This window comes from Sebastes fasciatus, chromosome 5, assembly GCF_043250625.1.
Source record: "Sebastes fasciatus isolate fSebFas1 chromosome 5, fSebFas1.pri, whole genome shotgun sequence".
Classification (NCBI taxonomy): domain Eukaryota; kingdom Metazoa; phylum Chordata; class Actinopteri; order Perciformes; family Sebastidae; genus Sebastes; species Sebastes fasciatus.
Genome location: NC_133799.1, coordinates 9745003 through 9767056, shown reverse-complemented (window position 1 = coordinate 9767056; position 22054 = coordinate 9745003). Strand labels below are relative to the sequence as shown.

Below are 22054 nucleotides of genomic sequence, written 5' to 3'. Positions count from 1 at the left end.
TGGCGGAGATTGCCTTGTGGTAGCAATTCATCACCTGTTTGGCAGAGGTGACTGCATGAGCGGCCGAGCGAGCGGTTAGCGGTATGACGTGCGGAGCGGGCATCTGGTGTAGGGGGTTAATTGAGGGCGATTAAGGTGATTAATAGCTTTGTTTGAAGTAAAAACACAAGACAGACTAGCTTATGTTACAGAGCAAATATTTTGGGGAAAAAATCCATCAGTGGCATGAGTGGCTGGAGAAGGTAGCAGTCAGGTGTGTGAGAGTGTGTGTAGCAACAGGAACATTTAGGCTCTCAGCTTAATGGCAATATGAAAAGTGTGTGTGTTTTGTGTGTGTTGGGTTAGGGAACTGGCTGTGTATGTGTAGAAGGAAATAGAGACATAGACTTGTGTGTGATCATCGAGGGGGAAAGAGTAATATTGACATGGAGCTGGCTGGTTAAAAAGAGCTTCTGTTTCCACGCTGCTCCATTCCTATTATTGTCTTACAGAGAAGCTTTCTGTGGTGTGTGTGTGTGTGTGTCTGCGTCTAGGAGCGACCGAAAAACAAGACAGCCAAAGTCATGCTCACATATCCGTGCTCAGTACAAACATGTTCAAACACACACTTGAACTGTGGTTGTGGTAATCCACGATGTCTCCTGCACAGATGCTGCTCTCCCTCGCTCGCTCGCTCCCAACCCCACCGCCGTGAAAATCTCGTTACTCTGAAACAGCAAGCAATTTTGCTGAAGTGGATCGAGAAACGGCTGCTTTTTCCTCAGGCACCGCAGGGCTGGACAGGCAGGGAGTTGAGGCATCAAAATAGACTTTGTGATAACAAAAATACTCATTTTGTTTGTTTGCAAATTTGTTCTTAAGGCGAGACACTAGAGGTGAATAAAGTAAAAATGTTAACTAATAGATCATCACCATGAAATTTACCAAGTTGGTTCCTTAAATTAAGACAATTGTTTTTTGTATTACAAGTTTCCTGATATGTTATGTTTATATATGCAAATGAGGCATTATCTTATCCAATATGTACTAAATTGCATACATTTCCAGAACAGAAATCTGAACATTGGCTAAAGTCAGGTTCTAGTTTCATTTTGTTGACATCAGTCAAAGTTTTTATAGAGGAAATGTTGGATATCTGTTTGTATCACTCCATAAATCAGAAAATACTGTCAACAGCCATCCATTTTTGCCATCTTTGTAGGAATAAAATGTTCTATAAATCAGGCTATGAATGGTATATGAACAAATCCCTCCGTTAAAACCTTCAGAATATAGATAGGAATACAACTGGAAAGTTTGGTGGATGTAAGTGCTGCTGAAGTGGAGATTTCTGACTCAGTCTGAGAGAAACCTCATTTTGAGAAAATGACCACATAAAGATATGTATTATAAAATTCCATACATTTTGCCACTACAGGTGAATAGGGTAAACATTTTAACTGATAAATATCACCATGAAACTTCCCCAGTTGATTACTTACATTAAGACAATTCTTTTTTATTGTACATGCTTTCTGAAATTTTATGATTATTATGCAAAAAATAATAACCTCTAAAAACCTTTTTTACACTCATCAATAGAAAAAAGACAAAAAGACATGTTTTATAAAGTATTTCCTTCCCTTTCCCTTTGGAAGGTGAGTGGGTATTATGGCAAAATCTGCACCATCAAGACAAAGGTACAAAAAAGTAGTTAAAATAATTGATCACAGAAGTAAAAGCACACCAGGTGAAAGTGGTATTAAAAAGGAAAATTTAATTTTAAAGTTCTGTACATCTGACAGTTTAAGGCACCTGTGGTCCAAATACTGCCTCAGCCTTTTTGTTCTCAGAGTATGACGACTAACTAACTAATCTAAAGGACCTACTGTATTATAATAGATAGGGCAATATTCTTTAATTGCTTAAAAAACAATAGAAACATCTTAAAAATGAAATACATGGCTAACCCATAACCAGTGAAAATATTTGAATATTAAAAGTTATATGTACTCTCTGTCAAGTCTTTGTCAGCACATGGGCTGATGAATGATTGAAAATGTATTTATTAGGGCTGTCAATCGATTATAATATTTAATCATGATTAATTGCATGATTTTCCATGATTAATTGTGATTAATCGCGGATTAATTAATTAAAAATGTACCTTAAAGGGAGATTTATCAAGTATTTAATACTCATATCAACATGGGAGTGGGAAAATATGCTTGCTTTATGCAAATGTATGTATACATTTATTATTGGAAATCAATTAACAACACAAAACAATGACAAATATTGTCCAGAAACCCTCACCGGTACTGCATTTAGCATAAAAAATATGCTCAAATCATAATATGGCAAACTCAAGCCCAACATGCAACAACAGCTGTCAGTGTGTCAGTGTGCTGACTTATGACCTGCCCCAAACTGCATGTGATTATCATACAGTGGGCATGTCCTGCGACAGCCACAGATACACAATCTATTTTGTCAGAACATTTGATTTATTGATTGTCTGAATGTAATGAGAATTTCAACAAATACAACAAAAAATGTATTTGAAGAAGAAGACCAACTCCAGTCTTCAGGCCTTGCTCAACTTTCTGCTCATGTTGCATTAAAGTAGAAGATGTTTCATATGAATGTTTTTCCTCGGAGAGATCTTCCAGAGAATTTGTAAAATGAGCTATATTTGGCTCAGAGGGAGACGGGGAGACAGGATCGGGATCCGTCAGGGTCGTCTGTCAAAAGCAGGACACATGTCCGGGTTCGGGGGAAGTGTTTCATTTCAAAACAGAAACCTCTTCATAACTAGTGAGGGAGCTGAGCAGGAAGACAGGCACCATGACAGGCTTTGCCTCATCCACCATCTATTCCACCGCCAGTCACAACACCAACCTGAAATAGACGCTTTGTTCCCCATAAATGGCTTTAACACGTGCTCTGCTGGAACCCGAGATGTATAATAACATCTTTTTACTGACACTATTTATATTGTAAAAGCTATTAGACTAAATTGTATGTCACCCCTTTCACCCCTCTGTGTTTTTAATCTCTTAGTTTTGGCACTGCCACATTCGAGGGGTTTGTCTGTGAGTATAATCTCTCTTGACTAAAAGGGAAAGTAAAATGCTTTAAAACATGTTGCTGATCTTGGCAGGTTGTATCACAGTTCTTGGTTATAGCGAGCAACAGGGTTCCCGCTATCACGCCATCTCAACTTGCCCGCACTTTTCCTTCAATGCTCGCGACTCCCTCCCAGCACTGTGCCAGCTGTTATTCTTAAAGTTTTGATGTCCGTGAACCAGACATCAAAACATGGTTTTATATGTCATTAAACTCCACTATCCTCTCCTTTTTTAGGCCTCAGAGATAATCAATCACTTGTAAGAGGGTGCCAATATGTTAGCATACAGGGGGTGTAGAGATCAGGACATGAATAACATCGGCGTGGATCGGATTACCAGAATGTGGTCAAGGGAATTGTTTGAGTTTTGGTTTGCAGAAATTTCTATAGAATAAAGTCCGAACCAAGCTGGGTAAATACTGCTTTAATAGCCGGGCAGTCGGAGCTGTTTTTGCATTGGTGTTATTGCTGCCACCCTCGGTCTATAAAGTTCCTGAACTCGCCTGGCATGTGCTGGGTTTAGCTTATAAAGGTGAGAGCTCTGAGGCCGACGGGTACGAAGCTGTAAAGGTTACGCTAAAGCTGTGTGGCGCTGATTACAGCTAGAACCTTTTTGACGTCTCCAAGGAAAGTGCTGACATTTATAACCTGTATTACTAAGTATTAATATGCCACATAAGCATATCTGATGAAAGAGATTACTGCACTATTCCCCTCTTCCCCTTGCTCTGTTTGCTTCCACATCTGTAATAGTGCCTCATTCTCTGCAGTAAGGGTTGGGGAATGATGGGTAGTGATGAGAGAGAGAAAGAAAGCATGTTATTGAGAAGTAAGGTTGTAAAAAACAAAGTCCAACAAGCATTTAACAGATGGCAACCTGCAGGAGGTGGCAAAATCAACGCCAGCCCACATAAACACAAGATTTTGACATACTGTAGTGTTATGGCGCAATAAGGGTTTTGATTTTGTATCAGAACGGTGCAGATGTCCCAGATTTTCAAAGTAAAGTCATTTTAACTTTAATACAGGATTTCAAGGTTGCTGTGAGCTGTTGTTCCACATCTTGTTCAGTGCTATGATGTTTTCTGGACCAAGGGAGAGAGAGAGAGAGAGGTGAGAGAAAGTACGGTCTTGTGGTCTGCTGTGGTTTCTAATATTGCAGAGGTAGTCCTTCGGAGGCCAAGCGGCACCATGTGACGGTAACCGGATCGCCACACAGCTGCAGCCGCGGGTACCGCCGGTCGTCCCCAAGGCTGCTGGAATAGCGACAGGGCAGCTCCGCGCACATGCAAGCACACAAATACTGTACACGCACCCGCCAGTGTGTGGAAAAACCCAAATAGTACAGGATGGGGATAAGTGGGGAAGGAGCGGGAGAGAACTCTACCCGGCCTGTTTCAAAGATGTTTTTAAAGCTGTGAAATTTCTAGTCCAACGACTGAAGGCTCGGTTACACACAGGGCTGTCTTTTAAAGCGAGAGCTGGTGTGTTTGTTCTTCTGTTAAATGAAGGGTGGCGGTGGTCAGACTGGAACCCAACTACAGTCAATTAGGAACGTCTCTGTCAGACGGCAGACCAGACACTTGTTCTCTATTAAAGTCTTGTTGTTTCTATTAGCTCTGATGGCCACGGCTGTGAACTCATGGAACAACTTGAGCTGATTCATTACTTACAAACAGATAAAGCTCTTAAAAAGAAAACGGAGAAAGAGTTAGACTGATTGTGTAGAGTAAAACTGATTTTTGTTTGGTACATAACAAACACAGGTTTGAGCAGTAGCCTTAAACCAACGGGATCTCACAGAAATGCGTTGAGAAATCCCCACTCAACAAGTATCGCCGCTTGGGAAGCACACCTTGGCATTGAATACTGAGGCGCGCCTTTAGCGACTGTATGCGACGCACCAGCCATTCAACTAACCTCAATATACCCCACAAAAAAGATCATGGTTTTGGTTAAATAAACTACGTTTGTTACATAATTTCTTATGTAGCCTACGTCATTTTAAATAACTCAATGTTGACTTTTGGTTTCACACAGGACACAAACGACACTCTCCACCACCCCGACTTCTACGCGGACTTTGATCAAATCATATTTCTGTTTAACCGGGGAATTTGTGTGTCCACTACGGCAAAGGATCCTAATCGACTTTCCATTGGCATTGTTTCCGTGGTGCCGACACATCATTTTATTTACATTACGTTATATTACGTGCTACCATCATGTAATGCACAGAGGTCGTGGTCATTTCACGTTTTTTGTGAGATAAGGGTGCTTCAAAATTACACGTTTAGTGACAAAGCCCTCTAGAGGCCGTAGTAATTATGATGGGAGAAAAGGATTCATATAAACTGGGGGAAAAAAGTTCAGAAACTTGTGTTTGGTGGATTGTTTTTCTGTTGTTACAATGCTAACTGGCATTGTATTTTAGATCGTTGGAAAGCCTGTTGGCAACTTTTTCTTGGGCGCTACCCACATAATCAGCTGTGCTGCTCATCCCACAAATGCATGATCCTTAGAAGTTGGACATCATTGTGAAGGTAAATAAACAGGCTTTCCAATGATGTAAAATACAATGCCAGTTAGCATTGTAACAACAGAGAAATAATCCATCAAACACAAGTTTCCGAACTTTTTTTTCCCCAGTATATATCGAAAAAAGTCTGTGTAGAGAGGAGGTCGGTGTGGATGGATTGGTTCAATAAAACATCAGATTTATATCCAGCAGCTGCTGATTTTTCTCCTTTCTTTTGTTGCATTCTCACACAGTTGGTCAGAACATTCATTTATACTCTGTGACAAATGTGACTTTAGATGTAGTGAAGTACAACACTTGAGATGTTTTTTTCTTTTTTTTTTTAAAGTACTCAAAAACGACTTTGTTACAGTAACAAGAGTGAATGTAATTTGTTACTTCCAGCTCTGCTTGTTAGTTTAATCCATACAAAACTGAAACGATTGCATAAAGACTGAAGCTCAGCGCAGGTAATCGGCTGCTGGTTGTTGCTTCATATTTACCGTGCAGACATGAGAGTGGTGTTGATCTTCTCGTCTAACTCTTGGCAAGAAAGCAAATAAGCATATTTTCCAAAATGTCAAACTACTCCCTTAAGTATTGTAAAGACTCATAACCTTCAACAAACACACTCACTCTGTATCTCTGTTGTACAGTCAATGAAGCAGCAATGCAATGATCATCCAGGGAAGATCCGTTGTTTTTGTTTGTGTTTGTTGTTCTTTTGTTTCGTCTGTTTTTTTGTGAAATCGTCGTCCTTGACTTAAGAGCACAGCCTGACCTGCAACGCACGAAACCCATCTGTGCTGTGCAGACACATTTAACTTGGGTGTCTGATCTATTCATGTCTTGTTTGTCTGTCCACCCATCGTTCATTTGAGTCATTTCAGGTGAAATCTTAAACACCGCTGGTCTGACACTCGCAGGAACCGTATATCTTCACACTCTATTCCAGACTTTAAAGACAGATGTGATCACTGAAGGTCAACATTTATGACGCAAACATCTCCCAGATATCACTGTACAAATTCAGTCAACACTTGATGATTCTTGGCACTGTTTTGTAGTGTTTAAATGAATTACGACATTGGCTAGAGGGACTGAATATCATTAAAGGTTGGCATTTCAAACTCTGAAAGGCTGTAAAACACCAGGCTCATTTTTGATTACAGATGAAGAATCGAAGGCACATTGTCAACTGACTCTATCTGTGCCTGATTCAGACAAGGTTTACTAACTTATCCTTTCTTTTATTTTATTTTGAGAGGTCATTGTATGGCATCGAAACACTGGAGATGCTTTCATTACTGGCCTGTATCCACAAATCAAAGCAAGGTTGCTGTGCCCATGTCTGAAACGCACACAGCTGTAGCGTAACATTACACCAGTGGCTACCAAACACCAGAGAGCATGTAGGGCTGTTGCAGGGCAGGGTGGGGTGGGACGGGAGGGAATCTAAAGTGCGTGGCAAGTTGGCAGACAGATCAAACGCTGTGCCCTGAACCCTCATACGCAATGTTGCAGAGACTTTGCTGAAATAAATAGAAGGTATACTGCCTGGAGTGTAATGATAACGTCCATCAGCACACCAAAGATAGCGGCCTAACAAATAAAAAAAACAACTAACAAATTAAGTCCTTGGGGAAATTGAATTATCGTTTTCTTTACTGAGTGAAAAAAAGTAAATCAATGTTTCCCAGGAAGTTTATTACAACACTGACACATTTCACACTGATCAAATTATATTGTGTGCATGAGCAAGCAAAATATAAAGAATTATGTCAGTATATTCCTGTGGGTAGGAGTGTTTTAATCCTGTATTTCCTCCAGCAGCAGCATGACGTATCAATGACACAGTATTTTGTAAGTCATTTTGTGTGCAATAACAACGCTTTTGTTGCTTTCAGCGTGTCATGTGCACGACTGTACTGACTGCAATGCACGCACATTTGCATAAATATGCTACGCTCAGAGCTAGTGACGTAGAATACAAAGTGAAGAAGACTGCCTCTGGTGGGTGGGTGGACGGGGAGGTGCATGGGTCCAACAATGTGCCATGTTTTCCGTGCTTATGTTACGTTGTTTACGTACGTATTGTACTTAGTTTACGTACTTCTTTCAAGCCCAACAATGATGTTTTTCCTAAACCTAACTAAGTGCTTTTGTTGCCTAAACAGTGATCATTTCACGGTACTAACGTGGCGTTAAATGAAACGCAAAAAGCCGTTTCACAACGTTAAGCCCGTGGCGTATAAATGGCCTTCCCCTGAGATCAGGTTGCTTTATCTCTGCCAATTAGTCACTATCAGCCAAAACCATTTCGATATTTATATGATTATGTTAAATTGATTTTAATACTAATAATAAATGTTTTTATTTATTGTGTAATGAGCTGGGTTTAGGTTTGGAGTAAACCCAAAAGTGATTAAAAAACAATGGCGCAGCCTATAGAAGCCCAGCAAGCTACTTACAGTATCTGACGCTTGGTGAAGTAGGGCTAGTTGGTGAACCGCTGCAGCTGGCATGCTAACCCTTAACTTGTTAGTCAGTCACAAAAGCCTACTGAGCTTCTGTCTAATGTTCTGTTAACGGTTAATTAGCAAACTCGTTAGTTTATCTTGGTCACTAATGAGACATTAAGTTATCAAGTTTATTCAAAAGACTGATTTGTACCATTGTCTCCTGTTTCATAACTGTCTGCAAACCATTGTGGAGCAGTTTTTACTCCAACAGAGGAAGTTAGATAAAAGTGCAACGCAGCAAATGAGTTACAAAAAGAAAATAATAATACACAGCAACTCGTCTTTTTACAAGTTCAGATGCAGCCAACCAGATAATCATTAAAACATATTTTGAGCCGGCATGCTGTTTCTATCCATTCAGTGTGTCAGAAACGGGGTCCTTGTCAACCTGGAGAAGTTATTCACACTGTCCAGACAGACATCCCATAATAGCACTATTAAATTCAGATAGCAGCTCTCTCAGGAGTGCCAAGGGAAATGACCTTGCCACACCAAGACATATGCTTTCAGTCCACTATCGGTCTGTAATGAGGAGCGCTGGCAGGACGATCAAAGGCTTTCCAGTGAACCCTGATACTAAATGTTGCTGATGAGCCATCCAAGGGGAGAGCTGAGACTAATACGTAGATCATATCGAACAACTAGAGAGGTCTGGCTGCTTCAGTCGGGTTTTAGAGGGAGGCCGGAGTCCTGTGAAAAAACGAATGAGAATTTACCTTCCCTGCACGTCGCTGCCTTTGCACACAGCTTGTGTAAACACTGCAAAGTGGTAAAGGACATGAAGGCAATGAGAAAACAAAGATCATTTTGATAGTAGTGTGATGGCTTCACGCTAGGCATGGAACAGGCCTATGACGGCGGCGTAGGTAAAGACTGCAATGCTTTGGTTATCAATGGGAGGAAGGGGAGAGGAAAGAAGTTTAAAATAATAGGGTGGAGGTGAAGGAAAAGAGTTTTAAAGGAGCACACGTAAACCTCTTTGTCATGTCTCCCACACCCGCCAGCTCTTGTCTTTATTTCCTCCCATCTTTCCAGTCACTGCTGCTGCTGATAGAGTCTGTATGATGAAAATATGGAGATCAGAGTTACAAGGAAAGCAAAGCTTTTCTACCCTGAACACGGTGAGTGAAATCAATCCTGCTGAAATGGAAATGAGGCACGACGACAGAATGAAGAGCAGGAGCGCCAGAGGTGGGCGACAAAAAGGCAGCGGGGTGGGGGGAGGAGAAGGGTTACGAATCCCAAAACATGCTTCAACCTGTTGAAACTGCTTTGTCAGCAAACTGGCCTGAATCCAATAACCCCCCCAACCACATGTCCTCTTTCTCCCTCCTTCCCTCCATCGGCCCACGAAGGAAAATGTTGGCAATTCCAGATCGATTCAAACCTTTCTAAAAAGCACGGAACAATAAAGCTAATCCGTCCGTCCCTGCCGAAGTCCTAACAAGAACAGTGGAACGTGAATGGCATTTCAGAGCGGGGTCGCTATCTATTAAGCCGCCACACACACCTCATCTAAGACCACTCCAGAATGAAACATGGGGGGACTGGATAAATGAGCTTCCCTTTGCCGGGAGGGGAATTGATTTATACATATCCTCTGTGTTATTCTTCACAGAAGTCATTATCACCCCTTTGTGACTGATGCTCATCTTTTTATCATCATAGTGAAAATGGCAATTTGCGCTCTCTGCAAGGGAGAGGTTTTAATATTGTAAAATCACTGCAGATGGTGTACAATAATAATCATAAAAAACAATGGCACATATTCAGTGCTTTCAGGCTCACTACCTCGTCTTCCTTTTGTGCCAATCTCCCCTCTCTGTCTGTCTGTGTGTGTGAGAAGTGGGGGAGAAAGGCACTCTGATATGCTGGTAGATACGAGCAAACAAAGACACGGAGCGGCGCGCTATCACCTCGGTGTCGACGCCACAAGGTCCAGAGTTGTCAAAAGTATCTGACCTCCATCTCTGCGAGATTACAGAGCAGAACAGAAAACCCACAGGAGGAGAAAAAAAGTGGAAAATGGATATAGATCAAATGCGTGTTCAAACGAACTCGGCCGGCGTCAGGCTCGGCAAACAATATAAAGAACAATGTTGCCTCGGCAACGCTGGCACCCTTTGGTGAATATTTCCCATCTTCGCTCATTCTGTTGGTGCGATGAAATGATACGCTATGAAATATTAAACTGTGTCATATGATGAGCACATTTAAGGTTGTTCAATCATAATGATAGACTACAGTGTGACAAAATGTCAACCATAGAACTCACCAATAAATAACGAATGCATATTGCACAAAGAGAGAAAACAAATGCAGAAATATCAGAGTTGTATGTTTGTTTTGCTGTTAGCCCTTTCTGTGCTATTACAGATTTATTTTTTTAAGGGGGGAAATCTTTATCTTTATCTCCTTTTAACTGTCTTCTTGGGAAACCACCTGCTTCACCTCACGATCCTCCTTCCAGCGTTGGTTTTCTTAAGATTTAAGAGAGATTTCTAAGCAGCACCTGGTTTGTTTTAACACGCAGCGCCCGAGAGCAGCACAGAGAGATCATCTACACTTTGATTTTAAAAATCAATGCGAAAAAGTAAGAAATGGGGCACAAGTTCAAACACTACTTGACTTTTTTATCAACTTTGTTTTATGGATGTATCTTATATTTCTTCTTGCAGGAAAAAGGGAACATAATATGATTGACGTGAGAGTATATCTTGACCTCACTGCTGACAGAGGAGTATAAAAAAGGATTACAATTTTTGTGTATATTTGTACAAAATATGCTCAATGTAGGCATAACAAATAAAAATTAGTAATCAAGTACATATATGTTATATTTTTTAATTACAGTTAATATATAGCTCAATACATTTTTGTGAAAAATAAGAAAGAAATACAAAGATAAATTCATAGTTCATAAATATTACACTTTATAGCAACCGGCTCTTGTCAGGTAAAGTGTTTCAAAACCTGTAACACAACCAGCAATTTTTATATTCATTCACTCAACATCAGTTCTTAGTCCACACATAAACAAAGTGCACTACACTGCTTTCCATTTGCCTGTCAGGCCCTGAGCAGAGCTTCCACAGAGAAAGGTAATGGCCTCACAGCAGGAGTCCTGACTGAGCTGCCATGAGGGCTCTTCGCAGAGTCGGCATGAGGACCCGCCTGGGCGGCATAAGTGTCTGCGTACCAGCCCTTAGCTGTCAGAGGTCTGGGATCATAAGTCCTACTGGGTGCACTGACGTCTGGCCCGCCCAGGATCCCCTGATCTGATCCAAAAATAGAGCGTGTGACGGTGGAAAAGCCATTTGAGTCTATTATTTCTGTTGGTTTCGAGGGGGGTTTGACAAGGTCTATACCTGGCAAGGTGCTGCCGTGATGTTTGAGTCTTTGTTGTGATGGTAGAGGCGTCAGCTCTGCTCTGTCCTCCTCATCCTCCCTGGTTTGCTCTGAGCTTTGGCATAAGAAGTCAGTATAATCGCCTTCTGTGGACGACCTGCTCTTTAGGTGGAAGAACTGATAGAACTGGAAGTCACACTCGTACAGAGGCTTATATTTATACACAGGCACATAACTGGAAGCCCCTGCAGCGGTGGGGTCCTTGTTGAGGAGACAGCAATGGAGGCTAGGGGAGACGGGCAGAGGCGGAGGGTGAAGCACGGGGACGAGGGCAGAGGAGGAGGAGAAGGAAAGGTCGCTCTGCAGCTCTCTCTGCCTCAGCTCGCGCTCCAGCATCACGTTCTCCAGCTCCTTGTCTGCGAACGCTCGCCTCTTCCTCATCCGGGCGCTGATGGGAGGACACGTAAAGTGCATTTGGTCGCGTTGTGTCTGCTTTGACCAGCAGGAGGTGTCGCCCTCCGGCGGTGCCCCCTGTTTGAGCCCTGCACAGAAAGCAAAGCCACATGCTGCTGTTATGTATTCATATATTGAATTCACTTATGAATAATTAAGTTGTTCCAACCAATTAATTGTTATGTTTATGTTTGAGTAGTGTGTGTTCTTTATTATTTTAATTATGCTGTTGGTTAGTGGTGTCATTGTTGTTTTACTGAGAGCACAGAGAGGGCTATAAAGAAGACAAAGCCTCCAGCAGGATTTGACTGCAAGCCAGCAGGTATTAATACACACTCTGTATTACAGTAATGGCCTGTTGTTGTGAAATAGTGAAGCCACACAGTGATCTGGTTGGCTTAGATAAATTAAGTGTGTAGTGTGTAATGCTGGTTAATGACATTCAAGAAGAACAAGCACAGGCAGTGTGGGCCCAGGCAGGGCTTGAATATGCAGTTGCAGTTAGAGCATAATGTACTGTATATAATGCATGTGTGTGGTAAAGAGTAGAGTGTGAAGGTGTGTGTGTGGGGACAAATATGTGTTTGTTTAGTGACATTGTGGGGACCAACATCTGTATGGGGACCCACGAAGTCAACCCTTTATTTTGGGTTAAGACTTTGGTTGAGTTTAGAATCAGGATATAGCTAAGGCTATGATAAATGTTTGGGTTAGACATGGACGGATTACGGTTAAGGTTACAGTAAACCTCCAGGGAATCAATGTCCTAACAAATCATTCAAATATTAATCTGATTTAAGGTCTTTACACACCAGGGGTCGTTTTTTTTTTTCGTGTCATTAATTTGCACACACATACAGATATTTTTTCAAACTGTTGTTTCTGTCATGAGTACTTTCACACAGAACTCAAATATTACGTGACAAAAGGCGACATTTGTTTCCCGAATGAGGTCAATTTATCTGAGCTTTCACCACGAATAAAGGTATCGACCAATCACGTTGTGTAGAACGGACATATTCAAAACATACACCATAGAGCGATACAGGAATGAGTCCTAAAATGCAGAAATGAGTTAGCATTTCAGCACTCGCCGACACCCATTCCCGAATTTTGGGCAGTATTGGACGCATTTCCAATACTGGTATCGGTATCTGAAAAACTCTGTTTTTGTGTTGTTTATTCATCAGTCGTCACGCTCCCGGTGCGTAAAGGCCTTTATGTAGTTTTTGTGCAAGTGAATTTTACTGCACTTCTACTCAAAAGGAAGTTACTTGTGACTTGTAAATGTTTTTGTACCAATCACAATGCACTCTGGACAAGTAGTTTAATTTGATAGTTGGTCAATTTGTGATCTCTCATGGATTCTGACAAAATCAATGCATTAAAAAGCAATGAAGTAAAAAGTTAGAGTGGACTTTCAGGGTTTCATCTGATTTACTAAAAAAAAATGCACTTTCTATGCAGTCTAGGAGAGAGGAAGTATGTTAATGAGAGGAGAGATGTTAATTAAACTTTACCCTGCAGGATGCTCTTAGCCAGTATGCTCGGTTCTGCTGCTCTCGTGTAACGCTGATACGCAGTCCTCCGCAACGGACCTGCACACCTGACCCCCCTCTTACCCTGCAGAGAAACATGGGAACAGGAATTAGACATTTGGACATAATCACATTATACTGAGGCCATGCCCCAAAGGTAATTATAGGGAAATAATACATTATGTAAGAGGCAAGTAGAGCTCTTTGTGATTCTAAGATTTAAGAATGAGAGATATTTGGCTATTCATTAGAAGAATATAGCTGCTAAGTGTAAATGCAAGTCATTTTGTATAGGGGAGCATCTAAATATCCTTTTCTATTCTATAGCCTACTTGCTATCTTGGGTAATATTATGTTTTAATAAAATATAAACAACAATATTTATTTATATGACAAGGTGCTGAAATATGTATTTAAAATCTTAACACTTTATTATTTCACATTTTGCCTTCAGTTATAAATGCAAATTTATATTACAACACATTTTATTACTGGAATGAACTGCAAAACAAACTCACTACTACTTAATGATATTTTTAATATTTGTGAATGTTTTATTTAGTGTGTCTGCTTTGTGTGACTGAATTGTCTCGTTCTGATGATGTGTGTGTGTTTATAGACTGTATAGTACGATATTTCTTGTTAAAGATATCCTGATCTCAGCCAGACTTCCTGATCAAATAAAACTTAACAAACTAACCTAACAGCTTACTCCAGTCTTTAGAATAACACCCACTAGAAAATAACTTTGCTCTGCTAACTCTGCTAGAAATGCTGAAAAACATAACCATATGTGCTTTAGCCTTTAGTTATGTACATACATATATGCTGGTTTTAAAATATCAATCTGTCTTCTGTCCTGGCCATGAGATGATCTTTCTGAGTTGAAAACATTAATAATAGTGCAAATTCAGCCATGCAGCTTTATTTCTAAGCACTTCTATGTAAATTGTAAAGTAATTATCTGCGATTTCTCTTCATTAAATTAAATACAGCCAAGGATTATTTAGTGTTAAATATAAATATATACTCTGACCTTCAGTCATGTTTGAGTACTTTCAACATTCTTTTAAATATTTCATCAATACTTTATTTTACTCTTTGCCTGTTTATACCCCCTGGCAGCAGGGTTTCCTTTATATTACTGTAAAATTAACATTATTATACTGTCGCTGAAATTTACAGCGTTGTACTGTTAATGAAAAATATAGTTTGAACTGTTTTATTTAATTAATTTCACAGTATTTTACAGTTCATTTACTGTTTAAAGATACATTACATAGCTGTTTTTCACCTTTCTTTTACATTATCTTACTGATTTGTTTTAATGCACTATTTAGGTTGTATTTTTTACATACATTTTAATAAACATTATTTTTTGCCTAAATAAATAGACTTAGCAGGTTACAGACATAGGAATAGTCACACTAAATACAATTAAAGACACTTGTTAGGAAAAAGGCTATAATAGACTTGTTGACACTTTTCCAAAAATGTGTGTCTACAGCTGGCTACAAGCACAGAATGCAAACCATAACAACATGTGAGTGAAGAACAGAGCTAATTTACTGATTTTACATGTTTTTTAAGAATGCATTATAGTTCAGTTAAAAAACGGCCTATGAGCGTAATTTAATGGTTAGGTTAATACTGTTGAAATCTTGCTGTAAATTACCAGCAAGAAACAGACCTCCACTATTTATTTATTTATTTAAAAAGGATCCCCATTATCTGGTACCAATGGCACCAGTTAGTCTTCCTTGGGTCCGAAATCAAGTACATTACATTTATCACATACATACTATATATACAACATCATATTTGTGTTACACTAATAACATTCAAATTTTCCAAACATATATATAAATTTCACCTTCATACACATCTTCCACAACCATTTAGCTTCAAGGCCCATCATCAGGGAAAAGGAACAAAAGAAAAACCATACATGACCAACACCGGACTATCGTTCAGCTGCTTAGGTAATGTAGATATATGATTATCAGGGGGTATAAACAGGCAAAGAGTAAAATAAAGTATTGATACAATATATATTGTATATTTGTAGAAATACAATTTTTGTATCCTTACGTTTTATCTATTCTTTTGTTATTATACTGTTTACTTGCACCAAAAAAAAAAAAAAGAAGCAAATTCCTAGGAGAGTATTTATCTATATTATCTCAATCTTTTTGGAATTTTTGGAATTTTCTGACATTGTGAATATTTTAGTTCTGTATTGTGAGAAACACATTGCACACTTGTTTTCATGTGGTAAAACGTGAGACACCACGATTTTTGTGCATGACAGAGATTTTAAAATATCAATTTTTGGAGAACTTAAAGGGGAACTAGGTTTATTTTCAAGATTCATACATGTTATTAATATGGTCTGAGACAGTCAAACAAAATATTAGTAAACATGAACAACTTTTTTCCCAAATCCAAAAACTAGAGTACTAAAACTCAAACTTGTGATGTCATCACATCCGATTAATGTATTTATGAGTTTAAACTGTGCCACGTTTTGTTCCAATACAATGCCAACCATCATGATTGTCTTTTCATACAATTGACGCTGTGATATCTCACGAATATTTACTGTTTTAGTAGTGAAATTATAGTGTGGTTATCACTTTTATCCTCTATTTTACTATAGGTTTTCTTTCTCCTCCATCACTGACCTACCTGCCCCACCTGCCCCTCATGCTCTCTCCTCACCTCCGCAGCTTGCTGCCTCCTCAGAGCGACCTGCGCCGCCATGACGCGCTGCCGCTCCACCACCAGCAGACAGCAGGCGCAGCGGCAGTCCCTCCAGCGGCAGAAGCGCTTGTGGCCTTTCAGACACGACACGACGCCGTGGTTCCGACAGCGGGCGCATTTGGGACTCCGGGTCATCTTGCGCGGTTTCTGCTGCTGCTGATGGCGCTCTGGAGGAGGAGGAGGAGGAGGAGAAGACAGGGACACTTTTTTATTCTCCCCTCCGTCCCCAAGGCTGCTGCTGCAGCTGCATCCGTCAGGACTGGTCACGTCAACAACTTCTTCGGATTTGAGCACATGATGAAGTTTTGCTGTGGTCTCCAGCTGCAGGCCTCCTCCTTCCAGCTGAGAGGACATCTATGACTAATAACACCCACTTTTAATCCGTGGTGGTGGTGCACTATATGTTGAGCAGACTTTTACGCAAAAGATGGAAAAGTTAACTCAAATTAAACGTGATTACTTATTGTATTAGAATCAGGCCTATACTTTAAGAAATACATTAATAGTCTGCCAAAAAATTCCTGGGTAAAAAAGTCAAGGAGAACTGATAAATCACAACAGTGTTCTTGTTTTACGCACGGATTGAACTCTTCTGCACTAATTGAAATACATCTTCCATCAGACATAAACCAAAACGACGCATTGAGAGTGATCCAAAGAGGCTCTGCCCACCACCACAACTTTACTAGCAAACTAATAACACCACACAGCCTTGAGGTGAGGTGAGGTGTCCTGCTGCTCCAGCCTGCTGCTGCTGCTACATGACCATAGTGTGTTCAGGGTGGAAACTTTGCCGCCTACCGCCAGGCGTTTGAAATGTTAAGCCTCTCTCAGCTGCTCCTCTGACGCTGTTTCCAAGAACACAATGCTGAGCTCCTGACTCAGGACCAGTGCGTAAAGATTTGGGGGAAGCCTGTTTGCAGCAAAAGCAACTCCCTCTCCATATAAACCCTTTACACTGTACTTTAGCCTACCTGCCCTGCCCACCTTCATAGTGCTTCTCATCTTTCAAGAGATTTGGGATCTTGCCACACCCTCATCTCCAAATACTGCTGGGCGAGAGATCAGCATTTATGTAAAAAAAAAGAAGAAAAAAAAAAGAAAAAGCATTTAAAAAAGCAAAGCAAACATCTATTAGTAGTACCAAAGGTCAGAAGGAAACATGGTGAGGCTGCTTTTAGCTGCTACGCTGTTCAACTGTGGAACAAACTTCCAGATGAGATCAGAGATGCACCAACAGTGGCCACTTTCAAATCTAGACTCAAGACCAAAAACTGGTCTCAGACGCTTTTTTTTTAATTGATCAAATGCTGCACTTTACTGTCTTTTGATTGTTTTTATTATCCTTTTAATTTTTTTCTTTTAACTTATACTTTTATATTCTTTTATTCGTTTTTATCTTATGCACTTTGTGCTCCTTTATCTTGCTTTTGACCCTCATCTCAAAATACTTCTGGGTGAGAGATCAGCATTTATGTAAATTGTCATTTATTTGCCATTTGCACCTTATACATGGAATTCTGAGCAGTTTACACCGAGTCAGCTTTAAGAAGAAAAAAAAAGGTAGAAAAGGCACAAGGTAATTACAGAACAAAATAAGTAGCACATTCAACTACAACACAATAAATAAATCAATTATTAAAACATAAAATGCCCTCAGTGTAGTCAATAAATAAACTAAACTACCCTCTGCATAGGAACGATACCCCCAGAATACAAATATACTGTATATATGCTCCATGACCATGTTAAAAGAACTTATAGCTCTCATAAAAATATTTTAAAAAATAAATAATTAATATATTTCAGACAATTACACAGTGGGATGCAGCATATTGCACAGCATTACAGTCCATTCAGTTCAGGTGTACTGTGTCAATAATGGTATATGGAGGTGAGGTGTGGGGTATTTGTGTCCCTCTTTAACGTCCTTTGCCACCAGTCTTATTGTAGATGGGAAGAAGCTGTTGTGAAACCAGAGGTGCTCTGTGAGTGGAGATGCAAAAGCATTAAAAAAAATCAACACATTTTAACAAGGAGAGTCAACCACCATAACAATCATCATTATTATAATAATAGTTAAGGCGAGCTTAACATTAGGCTTGCTTTAAAACACACACTTCTGTTATGTGTCCGTTAGGGTGCATATATATGTGATCTGTGTGTTTTACCAGTCTGGTACAATATGGACTAATTACGCACGCGCCTTGGGGAGAAGTGGTGAAATGAGAGACAGACAGAGAGAGGGAGGAAGAATTACATTTTCATATTACCTAGGAGTCTTCTTCACACTCATATTTATTCATTATACTGTTAAATAATTCAATGATTTAATGTCTCTCTTGATGTTTCTAGTGTCACCAGTTCTGTGCCTAAAACAGAATAATGGAAACCATTGAAATACTCACATAATAAAGCTTGTTTAGATAAGTGTTCTTAACACCGGTTTACTAGGACTGAATTACTCTAATTCTCACCTTTATTTTGGAAAATTAATTGAATTGTGTACTGATGTCAGGTAATTCATTATGTTCATTATGTTAATATTTATAATTTTTTTATTATTAATACAGGCTGCCCTTAGACTGTCATGTGTGGAGCAGATTATGCATACAGTGAATTTCATTGGAGGTTGGTGATATGCTGCACTCACCTCCTCAGCAGAGTACACTTTATGCTAATACAGGCAAGGGCAGTGAGTGGAGTGTTGTGAGCCAAAATACAGTAGCATAGACTCCACTGAGCTGGTATGAAAAGTGTGCTCCCTACTGGTTCACTTCTGTAATTACATCCAGGGTAGTTCTTCCATTCAGGGTTAACTCATTTGTTTGATTTCCACTTTACCACCATCCAAGGCTACACAGGGATTAGGCATTTAAATAACTTGTAAATTAGATTTCCACAATGTGGCCCAACACATCATCATGTTGTTCTCCACCGGATGCTTCAGTGCTTTCTATAACCAGATCCTGATGGGACTATCTCAGGTGGTTCTTCACTACAGCACCTACAAGTTTAGGTCACAGAACTTTAGTTTCACAATTACCACTTCATGCTTCAGGCTAACAATGATTAACTCATTATGTATATATGGCTATACTAGTTAAAATATATTTTAAACAAAAAAAAAACAGAAAAAAAAATTAAAGGGACTGTTTGTAACTTTTTAAGCGTATAAATGTACCGGGTCGGGACACATGCACGCGCTCGCGTATGCGCGCTCGCATGTGGCTGAAGTCTCTCCTCCTCTGCCTGCTGCCTTCACTCACAGCATGCGCGTTCTCGCATACTCGCTCCACCTCTAGACGTGAACGCGCGCTCATTCCACACTGAAGAAGAGTTCGTTTAGCTCTGAGAATATCTATTGAATGTACAGTGGACGTTTGTGCAGAAATAAATGCTGCAGCTTCACCAGACCAACAGAGGTTTCCCGTGTCTTGTGAAGTGACGGAGCTCCGCAGAGAGAAACGTTGTTGTCTCCGACCGGGTGCTGGTGTCTCCCTGCGGGTGCAGTTGGGAGACGATAACGTTTCTTTTCCTGCTTCAGCCCCGGAGGCTGAAGCAGGAAAAGCCAACACTAGGATCAGCAGTGATTCATGGAGAGACCTCCGTCTGGTCAGCTAACATTACTGTCAAGCAGCTGAAATATAGAGTGATATTGTGGTTTTAGCTGACGTGTGTTGCCTCACTGTTTTGAGCGATGCTTGTTCATGTCTATTTAGAGCGAGCAAGCGCGAGCCCGACGCTGACTTTCGTTGACTTAACGGCCACAGGTGTCGCTGTTAACAAGCATTTCTGAAAGTTACAAATGGTACCTTTAAACTTTTAAAACATTTAATAAAAAAAATACAAATTTAACTTAAAACTGAACAAACTTAAACTTCATACATACATGAAATTTGACCTCTGCATTTAACCCATCCTAAGAATTGTAGAATGGGTTAAATGCAGAGGTCTCGCTCAAAGACACTACGACATGCAGACAGCAGGAGTCAGGGGTCGAATCGCCGACCTTGCGGTCAAAGGACATTCCGATTCTGTTATTGTGAAGCATATTTACTGCGAGTGTATCTGTAAATTAATTGACCAAAATAAAGACGAAGAATCAAACATACTGTGTGTGTCAAGGTCAATGTCTTGGCTGACCAATATTCATTCCATGTGTAAATTTAAAAGGTAAAACAAATGCAAATGGGAAGCAACCTGGGAGCTCACCGGGTAGAGTGTGTACCATTAAGGCTGAGTCCTTACTGCAGGTTTGAGTCTGGCCCAGGGCCTTTTGCTGCTGGAAGCGTTTTGAATATACCGTATATGGCTGACACTGTATATATTATTTCCACACAGCAGGCTCAGGGGCTCAGATGGCAAAGGCCCAGTCACTTGTGGTCCAGAGTTAGCCGTGGCCAGACGTGCCCTGCCATGAAATTTCAGGATGTTGTTAGCTCATAAAAGGTTAAAAGATCGGATATCAAAGACGTAGGCAGGAGCCACAGCCAGCTGAGCTTCAGAATATGGTCACCAAAGTGATTCAACCAATAAATGCAATGTAGCTGATGACACTTTGTCCTTTTCAATAATCTGGAGGTCTGACACAGTTTGGTACCACTGACATTAGAAAAAGGTATATAAGAGGTATAAAATCATCAGTCTTTGCAAATATTAGATAGATTCAATGCTTCTAGGGTTGTATAATAACACCTGGACTATCTTCAAATCTCTGGACAGGATGGACTTTTGCAGGGAAAGTATTAAGTATGAATAGAACATGTATTTTACAGTAGTATACTGTGTCTTGTCACTGTCAAACAGAATTCTGCAGCATAGATAGAGCAGTGGGGTAAAAGGAGCAAACTTGCCCGCTGCCAGGTTCAACTGGCGGCGGTGTACCTCCAGTTTTCCAGAGCGCTCCAGCTAACACTCAAAGGGAATCTGCAGCAGATACTGAGAGCATTTCACTCTTGGTAAAACTCCTCCTCGTCATGTGAAAAGCAGCAGCCATGCTGACCCCATATGTATGAAAGGACACAGTCAAAGGAAGCAAGGAAGGCAGTATCAAAGGAAGCTTCCCCCAGGGGACTTCAGTACCCACAGGGAAATGGTAATAACCAAAGGCCTTTAACACCAAGCCTAGAATTTTTTTCCCAATGAAAAAAAGATTGAACACATGGTGTCTTGCACACAGTCTCCACAATTCACCAAGAAGATGATGTATATTGCACTCTTTTTCTGCTGCAAATGTTTTCTGACAAAATTTGCACTGGATTTCATGTGAACATTACATATTCATTACCTCCACCAAGGCCGAAGGTCTAGGAAGGAGGTTATGTTTTCACCGGCGTTGGTTTGTTTGTTTGTTTGTTTGTCCATTACCAGGATTACTCCAAAAGTCTGCGATGGATTTGAATGACATTTTTTAGAAGGGTGGGGTGTGGCACAATGAACAATCCATTACATTTTGTAGATTCTGCGTTTTTTCACGTTAAACTCGGTGAAATTATAGTTGAGTTCGACCAATGCACACTTCGTGATTGTTGGAAAGAATAACGACGACGGTTTAGGTGAGTTTTAATTTGTTTCTGTCCAGTTTGAATGAAGTGTTTTACGATGCTCCGCTACGTGCAGCTGATCTCAACATAAACAAATAGAAGTCTGATTGTATAGAAGTCTATGAGAAAATGACCCTAATTCTCACTTGATTTATTACCTCAGTAAACATTGTAAACATGAGTTTATGGTCTCAATCACTAGTTTCAAGTCTTCTTCAATACAGCATGATGTTCATTTAGTAAATTATGCTCCCATT

At 40.2% G+C, this 22054-nt stretch overlaps 1 protein-coding gene across 2 annotated transcripts; it reads right to left on the bottom strand.

The window, feature by feature from the left end:
- Window positions 1–11064: 11064 nt before the first annotated feature.
- dmrt2b (doublesex and mab-3 related transcription factor 2b) lies at window positions 11065–17139 on the bottom strand. Of its 2 annotated transcripts, none has more exons than XM_074634972.1 (3): window positions 16186–17139; window positions 13471–13573; window positions 11065–12039 (listed from the first exon to the last, which is right to left on the bottom strand). In XM_074634972.1, exons 1-3 carry the CDS (start codon window positions 16603–16605, stop codon window positions 11219–11221), a joined length of 1344 nt encoding a protein of 447 aa, XP_074491073.1. In that variant the 5' UTR covers window positions 16606–17139; the 3' UTR covers window positions 11065–11218. The 2 variants fall into 2 exon arrangements, with proteins under 2 accessions (XP_074491073.1, XP_074491074.1); XM_074634973.1 differs by having other exon boundaries at window positions 16210–16690.
- Between the last annotated feature and the right edge of the window lie 4915 nt (window positions 17140–22054).

Excerpts from the sequence above, each read along its gene's own strand:
- dmrt2b (XM_074634972.1), bottom strand. The coding sequence starts at position 16,605 with ATGTCCTCTCAGCTGGAAGGAGGAGGCCTGCAGCTGGAGACCACAGCA. Across the intron at positions 13,574-16,185 it reads GGAGAGAGCATGAGGGGCAG|GGTAAGAGGGGGGTCAGGTG; the intron begins GTGGGGCAGGTA and ends GTTTCTCTGCAG. Across the intron at positions 12,040-13,470 it reads GGCTAAGAGCATCCTGCAGG|GGCTCAAACAGGGGGCACCG; the intron begins GTAAAGTTTAAT and ends CTTTCTGTGCAG.